Raw genomic sequence first — 22,072 nt, 5'->3', positions numbered from 1 at the left:
AAACTGTTGGTGTGTTCCTGCCACATGTATACATATATATATTTACACATATACACCTACAGGCTTGTGAAGGTTTGTTACTTGGATCCATTCTGACTTTTTCTCAGTGCACGAGATTATATTTCCGTCATCAGAAAAATAAACAGAAGACCCCCCAAAAAGTTCGGATTCTTCTTTCATTTGACGAAGCTTGACACATTTTTGATCAGCTCTGCTTTGAGTTTGTTTATAAAAGCATCAATTAAGACCAATAAGCTGTGTCATCCATTGCATGTGTAAGAAAAATTCCCCCCTTGTCTCAAAACTGGTATGGAGGCCACAGTCCTTCCACTGCCTTTCATGTATGAATCCACGATGGAGTAACCTCTCAGAGCCAGTGCAACCCCAAGCTTGGTGGTCTATGCATACAGTCAAAGCATCCCCAATGCTGATAAGAGCTCTTCTACCATCAGAGACCAGAAAAGTAACATAGTTAAAAACCTAAAAACCTTAACACTCGTCTGTGTGAAACTCAAGCAAGCTAGTTCATTCTACGACTGTCTTGATGCAGAAGACAAGACAGCGCACGGTGAAAGCATTTTGTGCATAAGTACAGTGTCCTTACCAGAAAATGAAAATATGAAGTGAATGAATAAAATCATTAATGTTTTGGCAAGTGATTTCCAGGGTGATGAAATAAGAAGAGAGAAAGATGACAATAATAATAGAAAGCAATCAGGCAGAAAGAAAGGCAAACCCCTGTGCTGTGGAGAGCCAACTCTGACCCCTTCATACAGTAGTGTCGATGGGAACCCAACCAGCCCCCTGCAGCCTGGCACAGCGCAGGCACTGACGGGTCAGCTGTGCATGTGTATGTTCCTCACCCTGCTTCTCCATAGAAGCTCCAGGCAACTGCCGGCTTGACCAGCATTCTATAAAGAGTTACAGTGACAGGCCGCGGTGATGGCAGGCTACACCAGTGTGTAGGACTTGGAGTAGGCCCCTGCCCCTCCATCCCTCTGCTTCTGTAGTCTGCCTAAGCCCGAGGAGCTGCTCTCCAAGAGAGAGTCTCTGGATCCTCCCATCTTGGAGGAGGATGCTCCTCCAGGGGTCCCTCCTGTGGCCCCTACTGCCCCACATCCACCGGATGATGCCCCAGCGGCTGCGGCAGTGGCAGCAGCAGCTGCCGCTGCACTCTGGGCCGCTGAGGCCGAGGAGCCGGGCATGGTGAGAGTCCTCTGGGGGAGTGTGGAGCTGCTGGAGCTAGCAGACATCCCCCCACTACCTCCACCAAAACCTCCTGTTGCTCCTCCAGAGGAAGAGGAAGTGAGGTTGGACAGGCCAGAGTGGCCCATGGTCAGGGCCTGCTGCTTTGCAGAGTCCATAGTCACATGACGGCCCTGGGTGTGGTATGCACGTTGGGCCAGGCCACGAATAGAGGCTTCACGCGGTGGAACCACTGGACATGGGTCATGATGCTCCGACTGCTTTCTGAAGAAGGGATCTGACTTCATGTAGAGGGGGAGGTTGCAGTAGTCACCTGGAGGGGGAAATCAAAATTCGATGACACTGCCTTTCAAAGCCAAAGCCTGTGAATAATATTCACAGTGCTGCAAACTATGAATATTTTCACTGTGCATTTATTAAAACTGCTGATTGCAAAGGACTCATTTGGAACCATCACTATTTACATGACTCATTACACAGAAACCGTAATTCCCATGTAAACTGTAGTTTTCTATGTGTTATCATGTTATCACTCGATGTGTATAATTGTTGAAGGAGACTTTTTTTATCCTTTTCAGCTGTCTCAGGTTTATTTATCATTTTGCTGTCACTTCCTTTGATTTCAAATTTTGAATGCAAAGTGAAACATTTAATTTTTAAAAGTCACTCACTCTTGGCGCGATGTGGAATGGGCACTGCTACATTCTTGCCACGGTCATAGTCCTGTGGTTTAGGTGGCGAGGCAGTGAAACGGCAGATACCAGGCTCTGATGGCGTGCTCATGGACGTCATGCTGTCTGCGTTGTCGTTGGTACCTGTGGTCATCTGGTCAGAGGAGCTGTCAGAGATAAAGCATTCTGTGATCTCGAATTTGGCATGTTGCAGGTGTTCCTCCAGCTTGGCATGCTCATATGCTCGTGCTAGCTCCTCGTAGGTGGAGGAGGCGCTCTCTGTCGAAACCATGCTGTTGCGACCCTTATCTATGAAGGAATAAAAGAAGGATTTAGGTCAGGAAATATTAGCCAGACAAACACACAAATATGAACTTTTTAAAAATGTGTCGATTCCCCCATGGGCCAACCTGTGTCTTGTGAGAGGCTGGCACTGTAGCTGTCACTCTCCGTGACAGTGATGCCATGCTGGGAGCCAACTGTTCGCCAGTCTGAGGTGAGAGTGCGGGCGGGCGTGGAGGACTGGCACTTGGTCAGAGTCCACTGACTGGAGTAGCGGTTCCTGATGCTGTGGGCCGACTTGACACTCTTCCTTGAAACCGGGTCTAGTGGTAAATGGATGGAGAAATAATAAGGATGTGCATTTGCACAGAGGCAGGGAAATGAACAAGCCTTTGCAAGCATCAGGCCACAGTGATTGTGTTCATCTGTGATGATGAAGATAGAATCAATAAATGATTATTCTTGAAATTTGGTTGAAAAATAAGGGACTTGGTAATGAGAGAGGAATTTGGGCTACAAGTTCCAACACTACATCAGTTAGTGTTTACATTTACTGACAAAATGGGGAGTGGCACAGTGGCTCAGTGGTAAGCAATGCAACCTGATAGCAAGAAGGTTCCAATTGGCGTTTCTCTGTAGAGGTTGCGTGTTTTCCCACAGTCCAAAGACATGTAGGTTAGGTTGTTTGAAGACTCGCTATATCTAAAATCACTCACCAACCCCTACTCACTATACTGGGACTTATGTGTAAAGGCTTATATTGTGACCTCTGGGACAAAAAAAAAAACTCAGACACTACTTGGCGCATTTTGTCAGAACTATGACGACCAACAACTTCCGGCGGTAGAGAGTCCTACAACACAGTTTAAATCTATATCTTACACTTAGGAATTAATTATTTTTGATAAAAAAGCACATAGCAACATCCACAGGTTGGTTTATTCCTGCTGCCCTGGCGTCTTTCTGCTATTTTCCTTCCTGTCAGTGTCAACACCTCAAGCCCATTGCATGATGGTATATATAGCTCGGTTAGGTACAAAAAAGTTCACTGAACAGGAGGACAGCAATACAAAATGGCAAACTCATTACATAGTGGATGATGTGATGATTAGCAAGACATTTTGTACACAGCCTCTGAATTGGCCGTAGGTGTGAATGTGAAAATATGTTTGTCTCTAAATGTCGGCTCCAGCTCCCCCTGCAACCTTCCAAGTATTAAGCAGGAGAGATTTTGGATGGATGACAAAATGGTCGGTGACGAAAGCACTCACTGGTTCCTGGTCTGATGTCTGACATGTCAATCAAAGGGCCGGTGTTCTGGATGAGGGCGGGGTGATGGACGGACACGCCCGTGCAGAAGCTCTGAGGGTTTGTTTGGTTGAACTCTGTGTCCGTCACAGGGATCGTGGCCTTGTCCTCACCTGGAAGAGACAGGACGAGTGTTACAGAAGAAAACACAAACACATCCGACCCTCCTGCATGGACACACACAACAACTCTCTCTGTCTTTCTCTCACCGATCTGCTTGATGCCTTCTTTGTCCTCAATCAGCAGCTGGACTCTGGGGATGTCTATGTGCAACCGTGGGCCCTGGGGGGGGCCCTTCACTGGGGTGTCAAAGCTGCGGTTGTTTTTACTGATTCAGAGATGGAAGTCAAGCACACACATTCAGAGCTTTGAGCAAAATTGCAAACTGTGGATCTGTGAAATTTTTTTTGAATTACTTGAAATACTTTGGTGAGAGAGATTTGGAAATCAGCAGCCTTACCTGATCAGCATCTCAGCCAGGCTCTTGGCATCTAGAGAGAGACAGGGAACATAACAAATTATTATTTTTCCTGGCACACAATCAATTTTTTAAAACAAATTCAACTCCAGAGACGACATTCAAGATTCTCTCTGAAGTTGGATTCTGCTTTGGGAATAACTGAAGTCTTCTTTGTTGTTGTTGCCAAATTCATTCCCACCACTTGTCTCCTCTCTGTTTTACGTCTTCTCTCACCTCTTAGTCTCTTCAGCCGCTTTTCCTTGCGTTTCCTGCGAATGATGAAGAGTAGTGCAACACCCACAGTGACCAGGATTACAGGGCAGCCAATAGAAAACAGCTTCTTGACATCGTCGTTCTTTTCCAGGGGGGATTTGATGGGTGGGATTGTGCCTGCAGGACGACCCAGGACGAGCAGAGATTAGTTCCTGCCTTTACACAACAACATTTTAAGGTTCCCAGTTTTGTGATTTTCTTATAAAAGTGGTAAAAACATAATTTATCCACATAGAGTGTCAAAAAGATTCTTCCACTCACTGCCATCATAGTCCAGTGTTGCAAACTGGGAGCTCTGGTTGCCGCAGCCGGCGCTGTTACACGCTTTCATCTTCAGCTCGTACCAGGTGGCCTCACGCAGCTCGGCCAGGAACACGTCTGTGGTGGCATTGGTGCGCACATTCTGCCATGACCACGTTCCTGCAACAAGACGGCAGTGATGCATTTAACCTATTTTCTTATTATTATTATCCATTAACAGTCTTGGTTACCTCAACACTAGGAATACATGTCTTTGTTGCACATGCTTGATTTATTTGATTTGTTGTGCAATAACATCAAATTTGAAAAACAACTGCAAATTGAAAAAGCAGTGACGCACCTTTTGGTCTGAACTCCAGTGTGACAGCGCTGATTGGACAGCCTCCACTGGCCCAGCCCTGCAGGTTGAGGCGGGCGTGGCTGGAGTTGATGTGGGTGAACACCGGCTGGTCCTTGTTGAACTGGGGTTCTGGGAAAAAAGCAATGTCATGGTTTATTCTTCAGTGACGGTTCAGATGACAGAGAACAGGTAACTGGATAAACTGAATAAAAGACATCATAGGCAGAAGTGGTGATTCAGCAATGCCAGTGTCTTGCTTGGTAACTGAACTTACATGCACAACCGACAAAATCAGGGCTGGGTGTTCGTCAAGGAGGTTGTGTATGATTTTACAAAATCTACTGAACAGATTACCAAAAGTCTTAGTGGAAGCATGTGGTAAAGGTCAGACAAGTTCTCATTTAATGTTGGTGGAGATCCTTATCAGGGGGGTGAATCCAGAATTCCTATTTTTTATTATCTTAACTTTCTTTAACATTGTGAGACAAAGCATTTCTTATTGATTTCTCCAAGAATAATTCATGGATCCTATTTAAAAAAAAATCTGGAAGAGTTACAGGTCTGATATTTATGAGTGTGTGTGAAATTTGGTACAGATCAAACACTATAATCCCGATCTAATGAATTTAAATGGTGTTTCTTAAAGAGACTTTTGGCCCTTGGCAGTGCTAAGCAATCTAACTAGTGCCATTCTGGTTCTACATCAGTTTAGTTTTCTTATAATGATCAATATACAAAGTGTTTCAATAATATTTTTTTGACAAAAATAAAAAAATCATTAGATTAAAATCAGACCAGGATTTTTGTTAAAATATATTCTTGATAGATGCAGGACTTTCATAATAAGTAATTCCCTGAAAGGTGATCCTCACTTCTTAGTGAAGATGTGAATGTAACCTTTTCACCTCCATCTACCCCGACTCCTCACCTCGTCCGTGAGTCTTTGCCTCGATGATCTCACTGATGCGTCCGGCTCCGACACTGTTCTTGGCCGCCAGCTTCACTTTGTACCAGGTGCCACATCGCAGGTTGTCCAGTTTGAAGGAGCGCTCACTGGAGCTGATGAAAACATCTTTCCATTCCTCCGTGTTGTCTACAGAGTACTGCAGCACGAAACCTGTACACACACAAGGAAAGACACAATTATAATGACTTTGAAACTCTTGCTTACTGCTGCAACCCCACCAGACCTGATGGCAATGATACCTCTCCTCACCACTAGATGACAGTGTCAGACTGTACACTTGCGCAGATAGGCGGCGCTGACTGGAGGACAGTCTGCGAGGCCATTAGTTACCTACAAACCCAAAGGCTGGGATGGCGCTGACTGAGCATCTATGCAAATGAGGCTATGCAATATGGTGACTGTTTTTATAATCAGCTGCCTCAGAGAGCCAACTCCCTCCTGCTCGGAGACACATCCCTTGTAATCCCCTTCTGTCTGTTTCCCTCCGTTGGAAAATAATTATGTATATATGAATGTCTCCCGCTCCGCGTTTCTTTGTACCATTCTTTTTCTCTCTTTCTAACAGATGCTCGGATAAAGTCAAAAACATTAGAGGGGTTAACATGTGCATATCCTGCCGTGTTTGTTTATAAGTTTTATCGTCAGCCTCTGTCGGCCACGGAAAAGAAGAGAACATAAAACAGTAACATCCAGGATTGGTTCATTTCTTTTTCTTTTATCCATATATCTGTTTTAATGCAAGCTCCAAAAGCAGACTATCCCGTTGTTAAGAAAATAAGCTAAATTAGTGTCTCTGAAAAGGAATAGTCTGCAGAAGCAATGTAAAACCGATCCTTCAGGGTGAACTTCAGCACTGCCCACTTCTGACACCGTGCAGATGGTTTCACAGACAAACAGGCCTTCTGCTATACATATGAGATATACTGATAGGCTTCAAGGATATATGAGACACTGGGTGATGCTTGCAAATACTAATTTGGAGGCCGATCATTGTTTGAATACAAAGCTTCACACCCATTACACGCGGTTTGCACAAAAGTTTATATTACTTCCTACGTCTATCTTTGCAAATCAGTCCCTTTCTCCGGGCCTTCCTGGAAGCGTGATGATCCAAACCAATAACACAAACATATATTGTTAGATCTTAAAAAAACATTCGTTCTAATAGTTCAAGTGGATGTTTTTGAATGTGCTCCTGCTTGTTTCTTCGTAAAAACATACACAATAAGAGAATCTCTCTGGGTCCATTTCTGGCTTAAGGCATTACTCGGAAAGTACCACATTTCTGGTGAAGGAGACACAGAGCTGAGCCTTTCAACAGTCTTATACATGAATAACAACACGAACAAAGGACAGCAATCACATTCGCATGCCTGGCCATTCAGGCACACGCACGCCACACCCATCTTTATACAGAAATCACCAACCGTCAGATAATCAAACAGACAGGGATATATAAAACCAGGACGCGAATCAATAAAGTAATAGAGCCATGTAAACAAAAGAGGGACAAAAGAGACAGACAGGGGGTAAACTAAGATCAGAGGTCATCGGGAAATATTTTTCAGTCATATACAGTCATACGCATTATATATCCAGCATGAATTCAACTTCAAAAACCTCATAAATCTGTATGGTGTCAGATTTAGATGCATGGGCTACAGACAAGCAAAAAGAGATGTGAGAATAGAGGAAGACAGATGGAAAGACATGTTCGTGTACCTCTGATAGAGCTGCCTCCGTTGTCTCCTGGTATCCAGGCCAGAGTGATGGAGGAGGTGGAGGTGGTGGAGACGGTAAGACGAGGCTGGTCTGGAGGGACTGAGGTAGAAACACAGAGTTCTGAGTAAACCACTCACTTACTCATACTTATCGTATCAGAGGAGAATCTTTTCGTCTTTTTCAGTGGGAAAAATACATGTTTTTCCTACCTTGAACCAAAAGGTTGACTATAATAGTGTCAAAGCCCAGCGTGTTAGTGGCCGTGCCGGTGTAGTAACCCGAATCTTCAGCTTTGACAGCGCGCAGCACTAGTGTCCCATTGGCCATAATGAGACGCTGTCCATCTAGAGACACTGGGATGGCTGTGTCCTCACTAACAGAGACAGAGGGAATCATGAGAGGACATTTGAAAGACTGATTCTCATGCGTATTGTGTGAAAAAGCTGCTCTGTTGTCATAGCGTTTTACAACAGGAGGGTGTAAAACTGCCCAAGCGCATTACAGTGCCAATATTAGGATCCTGAAAGTCAAAAAGAACAAACTGCTTCACCAGATTTACTTTCTAAAGAAGACTTTTAAAAAAGCAAGTTTTTATTCTAAAGCTTTCTCACACTGTATATACTTTGCACATGCTATTGACTATATGTAGATTTCAGACATGAACTCCAGAAAAGGCCATAGTGTGGTGACAGGGTACAGCATTGGTGATGTAGTCTCTTTATTGTAAAAAAGGCAAGGAATGCAAATGAGGCATTTCACTTCAGGAGCAGGTCTTTCTGTAGGAGAGGAAGACTCCCTTTGTTGCTATGAACCTTTGTAACCTTTTACATGAACGAAAAAGCAATGAAAAAATGAATAGGAAAGGCAAAAACACAATAAGCATAATAAGGCACTTTAAGGTGGGTTTGTATTATGGAACTGTTTGGTATTTTTCGAAAAATGCACTTCTTGTATGACCTTCTTGACAAACTGAGCTTATACTGAATCATATGAGATACACCCTCACTTTATTACTACAGTATATTATTTCTTATATATTATTCTTACCTGTCTTTGGTCCACTTTATGGTTGGTGTTGGTTCTCCCACAGAGCTACAGGGCAGCCGCACCTCTTTCATCCATGGAGTGGTCACGGTTCCCCCGAATGACAGGATCTTAGCCGGGGCTGGTGGAGGAAGGAGAGAGGCGGGAAAAAGGATAGATGTGTTGAGAGAGAGAAATTGAACGAAAACACCAAGAAATTGCATTAAAACTCAAACACATAACACAAGCAAAGCAAAGGCCTAATTAATATGTACAGGTCGGATAATCTTGCCATTGTCAAATAAACAATTTTCAGACCAAGTGCTGTGCGGAGGTTTCACAAACGTTTTGATCAATACACAGAGACGTGTAACACGGAACGCATAAATTGATTTGTTTCCCATTTTGGATTCTTTCAATAAGCATTTATCAGAAGGCAGCGTGCATTGTATATCCTGCGATTCTCACTCGCTGGAAGAGAAATCTGTTAAATGTGACATTGTCACGCAAAGAATAGGATATGAAAAAAGAATACAAGGAAAAAAATAATCCATTCATTCAGGTACATAAACCTGGTATACTCCCCCACCCTCCCTCCCTCTTTCTCAAGCTTGGTGTCTTAATGCTAGCGCTCTAGTGCACTTATGTTAAGGCTGAATGAAATATTGAGTGGGCCAGCCAGGAGGACACTGGCTTTTACCAACAGCGGAGGCGCCCACCCGTACAAGCACAGAAACTCACTAACTTTTGCACCCAGCAGTCAAAGGAACGGATAACAGGAAAAGGATGTAATGGTGGAAACGGGCGCTGTGTTCATTCGGACTCCTTTATTCTTCCAAAGCCTATTGATTTAACTGCCCTCTTCATTTTCTTAAACACTCTGCCTCTCTATTGTCTTGTGTATTAGTTAACTCCATTCCTGTCGTGTAATTTTCTCTCCTCTTTTTCTTCCCCCTCCTCCTGCTGTCCTCCCTTTTTGCGCCTTCTCTTATCATTTCCCTGGTTGAGGGCGGTTTAGCCGGTGCCCTCTGAACTCTGAAATCAATAGCGCACCTAATGTCAAAACAGGCAGCAACACAGAGGCAGAAAGGAAGGCCGGCAGAAAAGAGATTTAAATCAGGCGACAGAGTAAGAGGGGGATCATTTACACGATTCACAGAGCCATGAGGGATGGAGAGAAAAGCATCCTTTGAAAAGATGTATATTTAGTTCATGGCATTGTCGATAAGAGGCTTGAAGAGGAACACTACGCTGTCAGAGAGAGAGAGAGAGAGAGAGAGAGAGAGAGAGAGAGAAAGAGAGAAGGCAGATGCTGAGGCTGAGGCTGACAGAACAAACAGAGAAGCAGGAAATTCAGGAAAAAAATTGAGAGCAGTGATGTTTCATCCGCCCAGAAACAACTGATTTGGTGATTTGCAGGTCCACAGACCTCCAGGAGGACTCATGCTGAGATGAGGAGTACTCCCGTAGTAAAACTCTCTAAACATCAAAAACTCTCTCAATCTCGAAACGTTCCTCGAAATACCCTTGAAAAAAATGGTTCAATTAAACCTTTATATCGGAAAAAATCATCATAGATTTTGGTCAAGTTTAATCTCCACCTGCAAACTACAAGAATCCTGTGTCCCTGGCCTTTAACCTCCCTGTGTTTCTAGCTACAGGGACTCACCCTTGGCCGCTGGCTCCACTGTGACCTTCTCGCTGAAGTTTCCCCGGCCTGCCGTGGTGACGGCTGCGGCCCAGATCAGGTACTGCTGCCGGTGGTTGAGGTGAGTGATTCTGTAGAACAGCAGCTCGGGATTGGCTTCATACTCACTTGGCAGCTGGGGAGAGAAAGTGGAATGGACAGTGTTCAGCTCAGAGGAAATATTGAAGGAAAAAATTGTTTTTCTTTTAAAATCAAACAATGAATCTGTTGGTGCTGATACACATTTTCTGGAATGTCACTCAGTAGAAAACCAACAACTAAACAGTGCCCTCATGAAACCACAAATTAAATTCACTAGATCTTGATTTTTATTTTGATCTGCACCAAATTATCAGTTCCCTAAACAGTTAATCAAGATCCATGAATTACTCTCTGAGAAATCAAGGAAAATTTGGAAAAACACACAATCTTAAACATCTGGATCTGCACCAAAATCCAAAGAATTATTTTCCAACTGTTACCACATCCTTCCACCGAGTTTTAAGCTAAGCCTTCCAGTAGTTTTTGCATAATTTTGCTTACAAAAAAAACCAACCAACAAACGAATGGACAGTGGTGAAAACATGACCTCCTTTGTGGAGGTAAAACTACACATTAAAGAATTCCCTTTGTGTGTTCGGACAACAAAAGCCGGCGTTGTATCATATGTGCTACACAACATGTAGTGAATTATGGGGGGGACGCCAGTTACAATATCATTCTGTCACTTTGCTGGAAAGGCAGGAGTAATGTGAAGGGCTCAGTGAACATCATTCTAATGTGAACCCAACCCTGCATTCTCTCCTCCAGTCAGAACTACAGGACAAGAAAGGAGGATTAGTTGGAGGGTACGTTCTGAGGCACATTATGATAAGGCAAAACTGTGTGGAGGGAAGGAGGGATTGAGAGATAAGAGGGTTGGGGGGGGAGTAAAGCCCACTCCCTCTCCTCGTCTGTTCTCCTCGGGGAGGGCAAACAGAGATATGATACAGAGGAAGACAATGGGGGACAGACAAATGAGACAGTCAGAGATATCATGAACAGTCGTACGCTAATGAGGCCTATCTACTGCAGGCATCAACAGAGCAGAGCAGAGGAGAGGGAGAGGAGGAGAGGAGGAGAGGAGGAGAGGAGGAGAGGAGGAGAGGAGGAGAGGAGGAGAGGAGGAGAGGGGAGGAGATAAAGAGGAGAGGAGAGGAGAGTAGAAGAAGAGAAAGAGGAGGAGGATGAAGAGGGGAGGAGAGGAAAGGAGAGTAAGAGGGGAGGAGAAGGAGAGGAGACACAGAGGAAGAGGAATGGTTACACACACAAACAAGCACAAACAGACATGCACTCGAAGTAGACTGACACACATATACAGTGGCATACATGACCTGGAGGTGGATGTGTAATTGCAGTGTGTTTAACCCGATCATGTGTCTGCTGTCTAGACATATAGACATCACTGTCCCCTCAAAACACACACACATACACACAGACACACACACACACTTGTCCTTACTGCCTGTCAGTCACTATTCACCTACCCACCAATTACACCCGTAGGCCCTACTCCCCACACACACACACGTCTTATGTTCTGCACTCTCCACCGAAGCCTTTGAAAAAACAGCTGAATGTGCATGTGTACCATGTGCATTGTAATGTTTGAATTCATGTGTTTTTATTGTCTTTTTGTTGCAGGTTTATTTCCTCAGTTATTGTGTAGTACTACTTCCTGGTGTTATTATATTTATGTGAAGCACTTTGTGAATTTGGTCTGAGAAAGGTGCTATATAAACTTTACGCGCACACAGACACAAACAAACACAGACACACACACACACACACACACAGAGACACACACAAACACCCCCCTGCGTTACCGTGCTCCTGGTCTAAACAGGGACATATGAAAAAAGAAAAGACAATCATAAATCTCTCGCCGGCTCACTGTAAGGTAGCACCTAACATTAAGTGTTGCCGTCTAAATCACAAGTTTTACTACACCCCACCAGCTTGACTCACATTTCTGAGTGACAGTCACTCATGCACAGATGACATGATGACTGTGATACAAGTGTCAAATGGCTTGAAGAGTCTCGTAAACGTGGCAGACCAGTGAAGTCTGTGAACACACTGCAGTGTGGCTGTCCCACAGCCTGCTGGGCTGTTGTTTGCGCAACGGTTTATTCTGGGCAAATAGATTCCAGTATTCCTGTTGTTTTTTCCCATTTATGAGCGCGGGCCGTCATGGAGAAATCCACTGGGCTTTTTATTACTTCCCTGTGTTCCCTGTTCATCATCCCTTCCTCTTGTCTCTGTCCTCTCTCTCTTTCCTCTCTGACTATCCTTTACCCCACTGCACCATCATTCCCTTCTCCTCCTTCCGTCACTCTTCATCCCTCTCCTCGTTCCCCTGTCCCTCGCCACATTTCTCTGTCATCTGTGGGCCCAGTCCTCGCTTCTCCCTCCATCTTTGCACCGATACCCCCTCTCTGTTTTACATTGTGTCTGCATTTCTCCGCCCGACACTCACGTCTATCAACGTCTTCTTCAGTTCTCTCCTCGCGGTGCATTTGTCTCTTTACTCTCCACTGCAGGAAGAAGTATGGACAGAGGGATGGACGGATGTATGGACGGATGGATGAATGGATGGATGAATGGGTGGGTGGGTAGATGTTGAGGAGAAGGGAGGGAGGGAGGGAGGAGTGACAGAGTGTGTGTTGCTGTAACGGATATTAAAATATTCCTCCGGCGTGGAGATAGCGGTGATCCGGGGAACGATAGAGCGAGATAATGAAAAGAGGAACAAAAGTACTCCCCACACGGTGTGTCTGACCCCCCCCCCCCCCCATCCCTCCTTCCATCTCTCCAGTCGCACTCATTTACATAGTAATCATCCCGAACTCTGCATGGGGGCTTCAGAGAGAGAGAGAGAAGGAGAGACTGAAGGAGAGGGGGAGAGAAAGAGAGGGGTAAATAGATAAAGAAAAGGAGAGAGAGTGATTTGTGAATGAGGGAGACTAAGGAGAAGACGCACGTATATTTCTAGATAGGAACATTTATATCGTGCATGTGTGTGTGTGTATGTGTTTGTGTATGCAAGCAGGATATATTTCTTGCTTTTGAATTCACTCATTCACTCGTGTCATAAAAACATGAGTTGCATATATGTATGTACCTCCACACGCTTGGTGTGATCCATATATATGAGTGTGTACGTATATACATATATATATATATTTGGGTGTATGTGTGTGTGTGGCTGTGTGTAAGTGAGGGTGTGTGTTTGCTGTCGGCTTGTTTTTTCGGCCCTCGTTGATGAACAGATGAGGTTGTCCTGGCAACGTGATGAGACGCAGATATGCAAATGAAGCTGGAGGTTGAGTTTGCATGCACACACACTGCGGTATGAGGAGAGCTCATCACACACACACACACACACACACACACACACACACACACACACACACACACACACACACACACAGACACACATCTTGCTGAGACTGCAGCACTAGACCACACACACATTCACAAATGCAGAACAACGTCATGATTAACTGAATTTTCTTTATCTTAGCATCATATAAATCCAGCAGCAGAGGCTTTATCCTACATTTAAAATGGATCTCGTCTCCTTTATCATTAGTCACGTTTGAATAATCTTCCCCTTTCCCTCTTTCACCCGCCTCCCACCCCTGAAACTCTGTGCACCCCTCTTTCTAACTCACCGGTTGGCCTGACCCAGGGCTGGAGCAGTAGATGGTGTACTTGCGGATGATTCCATTGGGCTTGTGAGGGGGTAACCAGGACACCACCACACTGCTGGCGGAGGAGGGCACAGCTTTGATGCCAGCTGGGGGTCCAGGGTCTAAATCATGAAGGGGAGAGAAGAAGGAGATAGAGGGCGGAGAAGAATGAGAACCAGTTAGATTTTCCTGCACATAAATATAATGACTTAAAAGCTTTAAGGGTGACTGGTAAATTTGTCCATTTGATGATTGTCCAGTTGCAGCAGTAGACCCTTAAATTACTGGTACTCCGTACTAATTATTTACTACTTCATTCTATAGCTCTAGTATAACATTAGTCCTAGTCTGGACACCCAATATCAGTGCAATTCTTCTCAAGTGCAAAGAGATAAATGTTTGGTAAAACAAGGCAACTAACTTTATATTAGGAAACAGAGGATAGCAGCGTGATACTAGAAGGGCACTTAGCAGAGGAATGAGGACACATTTAAATTCACTGGATCTGGATTTTTATTTTGATCTGCACCAAATTGATTTTTTTCATCACGATACATGAATTATTCTCTGAGAAATGGAGGAAAACTTTGAAAAACGCTCCTCTAAATGTTTCAGAAAGTGAAACAATATTCTTGGGTCTGCTCTCCTGATGCAGATCCTCAGCAGAATTGAATGGCTTCTGTCCCGGCACATAGCTCATCCTTCCACAGAGCTTTGTGTTAATCACCCGTCCAGTAGCTTTTGTGTAATCTGGCATGTTTTTTATTTCCCTCAATTATCTGACTTATCTGAAGTTTGTTAACCTGCCTTGTTCTTGTTTCCATTAAAACGTATCAACAGTGATGGACCTTACATTTTCTGTTTTCTAATTTCAAACTGCCTTGTGTAATATTTGGTACAATTAAAAACTGCCCTAAACATCATTGTGATCATCAAAGTCAGACAATTGAGTTTGCAATAGTCCATCTACTTTCAATTTAATTTTGTCATAAATAATATTCATTTTACCAATCATACTGGTTACCGCTCCTCATGTGGGATTTTATTTCAGCTTTTCTGTTTTCCATGATGCCAATTTGAGTATCTTCAGGTTTAGGACCATTGATTTCACAAAATAAGTAATTTAAATAGGCCGGTCTTGTTTCCAATATATTGTAAAGGGAATATTTTACAATTTTCTGATATCATATACACCTAATAATCAACCTCCTCAAAAATTATGATTATTAAAAATTATAAATGCAGCTTTTGCTCTGAACACTATCATGCCTCTTTACTCATGTATCACAATTCCATGGACCACTCATTTTGCATCATTGGTCGTTTACCCAATGGTATATTATACCTTGCAGCCATTGCTATTCTGTCTGATTTTCAGGTTATGAAATAAAGGAACTCCAGGCAAAACCAAGTTTATTATTCTACCATTTTAAGAGTTAGTGGTAGCATGTCTTTACCAAAGCCAATGATCATGAATTATTTTGGTTTGTTAGCCTTTACTTTAAGATCAACAAAGAGTCAAATATGGATTTTCTTGGTGAGGTTGCATGTTTAAACCAAATAAAAACCATGTTCTCATAGAACAGTGGCCTTCAGGTAACATACAAACATGAGAGGCCCTTGTGTGAGCCAGTGTTTGGTTATTCTCCTTCTGTGCTACTGTACAATCATGACGGCGCAACATGACAGAAGAAGACGTACTCCTGTAAATGGTGTAAAGGTGGATTCTAACATGAGGAAAACACAGTGATTCTTAAACTCAGATCATTATACATTAATGAAAACATAGTTATGAATAGTGTATTCGTGTTTTGTGGGCAGATCACCCCGATTCTTACAGACAAAACCTTTTCACTGAAATAACTGGTAAATTCTAAATGAACACATGTACATACATATAGACATTTTCAAAAAGGCCAAATGCTGTGACCCCCAGCAGTGTGAAGCCTTTAGAAAGAGCATTAAAAAAACATGAATGTTGAATCTGTCTTCTTCATTCGTATTCCTACTGTCTTTGTGTGTCTGGGAGACAGAGGCAGAAAGAGGCAGGCGGAGAATCGGCTGTTTACACAATTGCACTGCAAACACTTTTCCATATGCTACAGAGAGAACTCAGGGCAAAGGGGAAGGATGAGACAGAGAGAGACAGAGAGCGTTGAACGTACAGTATGTGAAGAGGTTGCCCCTGGACACAGTGTCAACCCTCATCAGGGAACGGGAGACACTCAGCTTGCCCCCTGACAAACACACACACACTCGCGCGGCGCACACGTGCACTCAGAGACTAACGCATTACATATATTTGAAGAGCTATTGCAGCGAGGCCAGCTCATAAAATGGAGATAGAGTGAGAATAAGAGAATAAAGGGCCTCTCTGAAATGCACTTCTTAAAATCTCCTATCTCCCTCGCTCCCCTCTCTCCCTCTTTCTCGCCATCTCCAGACGCCCGCCTCCTCCTCTGCCCGGCCCCAGGGAGGGAGAAGAGAGGCGGATACGGATGTAATCCACAGCCCGACAGTGTAAGCACAAAATTAATTCTTTCTAAGCCACAAAGAATTAATCCCTCTCCTTGTGCCGGGTGCTGAGCGAGACTTGCACACAAACAATAGCTCATGAACACACGTGCGTGTGCATCAACGCTAAGATACGTACACGTGCACACACACACACACACTTAACCCCCTCACACAATCCTTCCACATATCCACATGCACAGACCCACACCCTTAGGCTCCTTAACCAATCATACGCACACACTTTTTGGGTTCTTAATTCTCATTAGCACTGGTAATGGCACATCAGAGCACAAAGAGGTTTTAATCAGCAACCTCAACCTTACAAAGACCCCCCCACCCCCATACCCCCTCTGGCTGTCTGCCTCCCACACTGCTGCCTAAACCAGGAAGAGAAACCCGTGGACCTGCCCCATAGATGTGGTGAAGGCAAATCCCATGTAATTGTAGATCTGTTTATTATTGTGCTTACCTGTGTGGAAGGATCAAGGCTACCATGGTTTAATTTTGTATTTATTTTCAAAAGCCTCTCCGTGCTCTTGAATTAAGAAAAGGAAAAACCTATGAGCGACAACATGTTGTACTCACAGTCTTCACGGGTTTGGATGTACAGGACATTGCTCCGGACTCCGTCCCCAGCCTGGGTGTAGGCCAGCACCTGGATGCTGTAGTTGGTGAACTTCTCAAGGCCCCTGAGCTCCACCTGCTCCCTGGTGGTTGTGATGTTTTGCATTTCGCCCCACTCTGCCAGACCAAAAAGAAAGAAGGATGTTCAGATCAAGGTCACCAGTTAGTTACCAGTCATGGTGTCATGAGTGAGATGACAAGACACTCTCAGCCCACCTCCATCCGGGAACACAGCCCAGAACACGACGCGGTATCCCTTCAGTACGCCGTGCAGCGTCAGCCTGGGTGGCTCCGCCCATGTGATCACTGCCTCGTCTGATGTTACGGAAATGGCTCGCACGTTCTGAGGCGGCTGGCTGGGCACTGGAGACGAGGAGGGAGAGAGAAGAGGAGAGAAAAGGTCAGACAAGTTAATCTAAAGCCCGTATCTGCAGTTAACCTTACAGTAAATATTTCACAGTTTCAGGTCCATTCATTGAAAGGTAAAAGAAAATCACAACTCTGGATGATTGAGCTAAATACACAGATAAACTGGAAGAACAATATCACAATGACAATATCACATATACAGCATATTCTGTATTAGCTTGTATCAGCTCTTCATTGAAGCTATATGATATTTATACTGAATGAAATATTAAAAACCCGATCATCTGAATGTCTTACCCTAAATCTTAACACATTTCAATGTAACAATGCTGTTTACGGTCCAATACAATATGTAGCAGAGTCCAATTTGTAATATTGATCGCTATAATTACACAAAGTCTTTCTGGCTTCACCTCCCGCCTTTCTTCTGTTGTTCTTCATAGAAGATTTATGTGACACTTTGGCCGTTCAGATGTTCGTATGTTAGCCTCTCTGTTTTTATGTTTTCATGTTTACTCATAAGTTTAATGTTATAGCATAATATGCCGACATATATATGTCGATTTTTGTAGGGGCTCCATCAATGTACAAAACTGACAGGAGGATTTTGTTGTTTTGCTTGTTGTGTCAGGAACCCTTTATATACTGTACCTCTCTTTTTGTCAGAATAAACGAACAAAGAAGTTCATGGGTCGGCTCTTTGCATAAAATCGCAACGCAGATATTGCTAGATGCCACCGGTTAAATCCACATTTCCTCAAATTCATATGTGGTATCTTTGGCCCTCCAGCAGGTCAGAGGTTTCACCTATGTGTAGCCTTAAGGCTGGAAAAATTAATATTCTCTGTAAGAGCATGTTTTTCATGGTTCCACCATCCAAAAAATGGGCGTATTTTAGGTATATTCACATTTCATGTATGAGTTTAAAATAAAGTTGTTTAGGTTTGAATATATTCTAGCTGCACAGTGTGAGTTTGCATCGATTGCCCTGAAACTCGATTCACAAGGTTTATTATGAAAACTAAGATTTCGATTCTCACATTAATGCAAAGGCTGCCATTGTCTCCTCAACATTAGTTTGGTTGAGGAGGCTGAAAAAAATAGATAATTAAATGAGTAAAGCCTCGCTGAAACCCTAAGAGGCATTTCCATATCAAACCTGAAGTGAGTAAACAGGCCAGTGATAGATAAAGAAGCCCATGACATGCATCCAGCCTGATGTATAGGACCATCTCTACAACCAGCATCTCTCTTTCCCGAGCACAAGCCCCCCTCTGTCCCCACCCGGCCCAGGTGTCTCTTCTGCTGGCCACCGCTGACCGTTAGCCTTTCACGCTTTGAATAACGCACACTGTTGAGGATGAACAGAAGTCAACTTGTGAGAGGAGGGGCAGGAAGAGAGGAAGAGAGCCGGCTGAAAGACAAGAGCGGTGAAAAGAGAGAGATTGGGCCAAGTCCACCAGGGGGAATTTCTCTGCAGCTGGTGGAGAGAGAAGGTGGGGATAAGGACGGAGGAAGGGAGGGAGCGGAGGATTAGAGAACGGAAACAGGGTTTTGCATGAACAAACCTTTCGGCTCCAAAATAAAATAATTAGAAGGTGTCAGAACATATCGCTCATGAGTCACACTTATATGAGAGGAGCTGAAAGAGTATTTGAACCAAATACATGTTTCTACATGGTCTGTATTGGGGCTTATGTCTAGTAAATAAACGATAGATTCATAAAAAGTTTAAAAAATCTGTTGATGCCTTAAATGAACACAACGAAGTGCATACGTTTGAAGAGGAAAATAAAAGATGGGGAACACAGAAACAAAATGAAAGGCAGCTTTTGGACTGGGGCAAGGGAGAGGAGGAGATAGGGGGGGGGTTGAGGGGCAGAGGAAGAAGGGAGGAAGGGGGGAAGAGTTAAAAGCAAGGGGAGCCAGGGAAGGGCAGAAAAAGATGAAAAGAGGGAGCGGAGAGACAATGCGCTCAGCTGTGGATAATTACAGCAGGAAGCTTGCAGAGGGAAAGAGAGAAAGAGGGAGACGGACAGAGAGACATGCTAATTATAATTATTTTTAGTATGCTTGTTGTTATCACTATTATCATAATGGCCATCAATATCACTGTCGCCACGGTGACAGCCACGGGGAAGGATTGGAGGGCTCTGTCTGCTCTGGACTAATGGAGCTCAGCCAGCGGTTCACTGTGTGGACGTGACATACTGTATGTATCTGTGCGCCTGTGCGTGAGTGTGTGTGTTTAGCTTTATGTGTTTGTGGCGGGGGGATGATGTATGATAGAGATTGATAAAGATGGCGTGTATTGAAGAAATGTGTTTTCGTGGCGTTCAGATTGTCTGCAGCTCCACCCAAAAAAAAACAAAGCGTGAAAAACTGTAGAATACAAGAGTAAACTAGAATGGCACTGATATCTCCCCCAAGGCCCAGCAGCCGCCTTAAATTCAATCAAGCTGCACGGAATTTTACACACACTCGTAGTAAGTTCCCTCAGCGTCTGATTTACTTTATCAAGATAAATCAACATATATCAAAAATATTTCTTGAGAGAAAGAATTCAGACTTTTTTTTACTTTGAACAGTGCTCATCTCTGTTTATATGTTAACGGCTGTAAACTTGTTTTGGATGTCTCCTGCTCCTCAGAGGCCAAAAAGTCGATTAATGCAGCCTGCTGGGAAAATATTGCTTAATACGAAATGAATAAAAGGAAAAGTTATCTTGCTTTGTAAGTGAAAGCCTTTGAGGGACTAGGCTGATGCACAAACAAACCAAATGAGGTCCAGAAGGACAATGCAGAAGTCAGTTGTCCCCCGGTTTCACTGCTTTGCACCCACCCCTTCCACCTCTCCCCCAAGACGCCTCAAACCTCACATAACACTTGTCCTATACTTCTTCAGATCCAGTGGATTTTGTTTAATAGTATTCTGTGGACTGGGCTGCTGCTTGGTCTGTGGTAATTGCTGGTTGCAGCTTTCTTTCTGAAACTGTAAAAGTGAGAAAAGACAGGCTGTCGTCAAATGAACTCACAGCCTCACTGATGCAGGATTGTGCAGCAGAGGAAGAGGTGTTTGCTCCCTGAGTGCATTTGTATTTAAGTCAGTGGCTCTTTATTTAATCTATTCAGTCACTCAACATTGAGCTCATCTGCCCCCTGAGTCACACACTGTATGGCAAGACCTCCACATGGATCACTCCAACCTCTCTGCAGAGCTGCTGAATGTGTCTATGAGACTATGTGTCCTTGAGGTTTGTATAAAAAGATTTTAATTCCTGCTGCCAGCATTCATTCTCATTGAGAGCAGAGAGGGAAAGTAGTAATTTTAGGTTACAAAGCACAGATCAGACAATGAGACAGCAAAAAAGAACAATTGCAACAGAAAAAAAGTGCAGTAACTACGAATCAAAGCCAAAACAGAAGGAGGCTGATATTTCAGAGGACTCACAGTTTACTCTTCCACTGTGTATAATGCATCCTGCTGTTTCACCTACTGCATTTCTGTTAGTGCTGCTGGTCACTTAACTAGATACCGCACACTTAAATGTGTTTGTTTTTTTAACTGTAAACTAAATGATGTGACTTTTCTTCGATGAAATACATAACAGCTGGCTTTAATATCATACATTACTAAGCCATTTTATATCAAATCTACATTTATCTACTTAACAAACGTGTGTATGTGCTGCTTCTGGAGTTGTCGCTCAAGCCAGACAACCTAATAAAACGTGGCATTTTTTGAATGATTTGAAGGTCCTTTAGCCAAAACATAGGGTTGAAGTGACGCTTTAATTTGCCCACATTTACATTCAGAGCCAGACCAAGAAAAAGGCCTGCTGAGATACAGTATGTTGTACATGTGTGGCTTATTGTGACTCTCACCATCTTCCAGTGTCGTGGCGTTGATCTCGGAGCTCGAGGGCCCTGTGCCGGCTCTGTTGAAGGCCTGGACGACGACGCCATACTGAGCAAACTTCTTCAGATTGTCCAGCGTGTAGACCTCACTGTCTCCAGTGGCCTTCATCTCCACGATGCTGTACTGGCCGTTACTGCCGGGGCCGTTCTCTCTGTAACCGATCTGGTAACCACGGATCACGCCGTTCTGCAGCTCTTTCCTGGGAGCCTGACGGATGTACCAAAAGGAGACAATGCTCACATCAGACTGCATTGATCATTCATACGGTGCATGATCAACTTAATACACTGTAGATGGATCAGGACAAAAAGGTAAGAGTTTAAATCGTTCCAATGCTTTACCTTCCAGGTGACTCGGATACTCTGAGAGGTCACAGGCTGCAGGATCACTTCCATCGGAGGGCCATCCGGCTCTGCAGAGAGAGAGAGAGACAGAGGGGTTGAGGTGGAGGAAGTCTGATGCTGTCGGAAACATATTCTGTGGCTTTCATGTTTCATGACCCTAAACTATTCTGGTATACAATTTTCAAGGATTTTTGTTTTACATTTCCACTGAAGTAGACTTTCCATACAAAAAGCTTAGTCAAGGACAGATGTCAGTGTCACCGCCGGCAGAAGAGGAGAAGAGCTCATTTGCTCACATTTACATAGGAAAACGAGAATGGCCCTCAGAAGAGCGCATACCTCCGCCAAGGCCTGATAATCCCCCTC

At 43.9% G+C, this 22,072-nt stretch overlaps 1 protein-coding gene across 5 annotated transcripts in view; it reads right to left on the bottom strand.

Annotated features, from left to right (window-relative positions):
* Window positions 1-950: 950 nt before the first annotated feature.
* Window positions 951-22,072, bottom strand: part of dscaml1 (Down syndrome cell adhesion molecule like 1) — a 93,455-nt gene continuing 72,333 nt past the window's right edge. The window contains exons 17-37 of one of the 5 annotated variants that reach the window (XM_061073263.1): window positions 21,704-21,774; window positions 21,329-21,569; window positions 17,281-17,438; window positions 17,037-17,190; window positions 13,917-14,056; window positions 10,183-10,336; window positions 8,538-8,655; window positions 7,700-7,863; window positions 7,491-7,589; window positions 5,730-5,918; window positions 4,802-4,930; window positions 4,462-4,620; window positions 4,162-4,317; window positions 3,928-3,958; window positions 3,677-3,795; window positions 3,431-3,580; window positions 2,288-2,482; window positions 1,878-2,186; window positions 1,318-1,519; window positions 1,118-1,260; window positions 951-1,078 (exon numbers count right to left, since the gene is read on the bottom strand). In XM_061073263.1, coding sequence (XP_060929246.1) covers window positions 951-1,078; window positions 1,118-1,260; window positions 1,318-1,519; window positions 1,878-2,186; window positions 2,288-2,482; window positions 3,431-3,580; window positions 3,677-3,795; window positions 3,928-3,958; window positions 4,162-4,317; window positions 4,462-4,620; window positions 4,802-4,930; window positions 5,730-5,918; window positions 7,491-7,589; window positions 7,700-7,863; window positions 8,538-8,655; window positions 10,183-10,336; window positions 13,917-14,056; window positions 17,037-17,190; window positions 17,281-17,438; window positions 21,329-21,569; window positions 21,704-21,774 — 3,209 coding nt within the window. Of the gene's footprint in view, window positions 1,520-1,877; window positions 2,187-2,287; window positions 2,483-3,430; window positions 3,581-3,676; window positions 3,796-3,927; window positions 3,959-4,161; window positions 4,318-4,461; window positions 4,621-4,801; window positions 4,931-5,729; window positions 5,919-7,490; window positions 7,590-7,699; window positions 7,864-8,537; window positions 8,656-10,182; window positions 10,337-13,916; window positions 14,057-17,036; window positions 17,193-17,280; window positions 17,439-21,328; window positions 21,570-21,703; window positions 21,775-22,072 lie in introns of all 5 variants that reach the window. The other 4 variants (XM_061073262.1, XM_061073260.1, XM_061073261.1 and 1 more) reach the window with 4 other exon arrangements.

Source organism: Limanda limanda, chromosome 6 (genome assembly GCF_963576545.1).
Source record: "Limanda limanda chromosome 6, fLimLim1.1, whole genome shotgun sequence".
Taxonomy (NCBI): domain Eukaryota; kingdom Metazoa; phylum Chordata; class Actinopteri; order Pleuronectiformes; family Pleuronectidae; genus Limanda; species Limanda limanda.
Note: the sequence above shows the minus strand (reverse complement) of the source record. Positions and strands in the feature narration are given on the sequence as shown.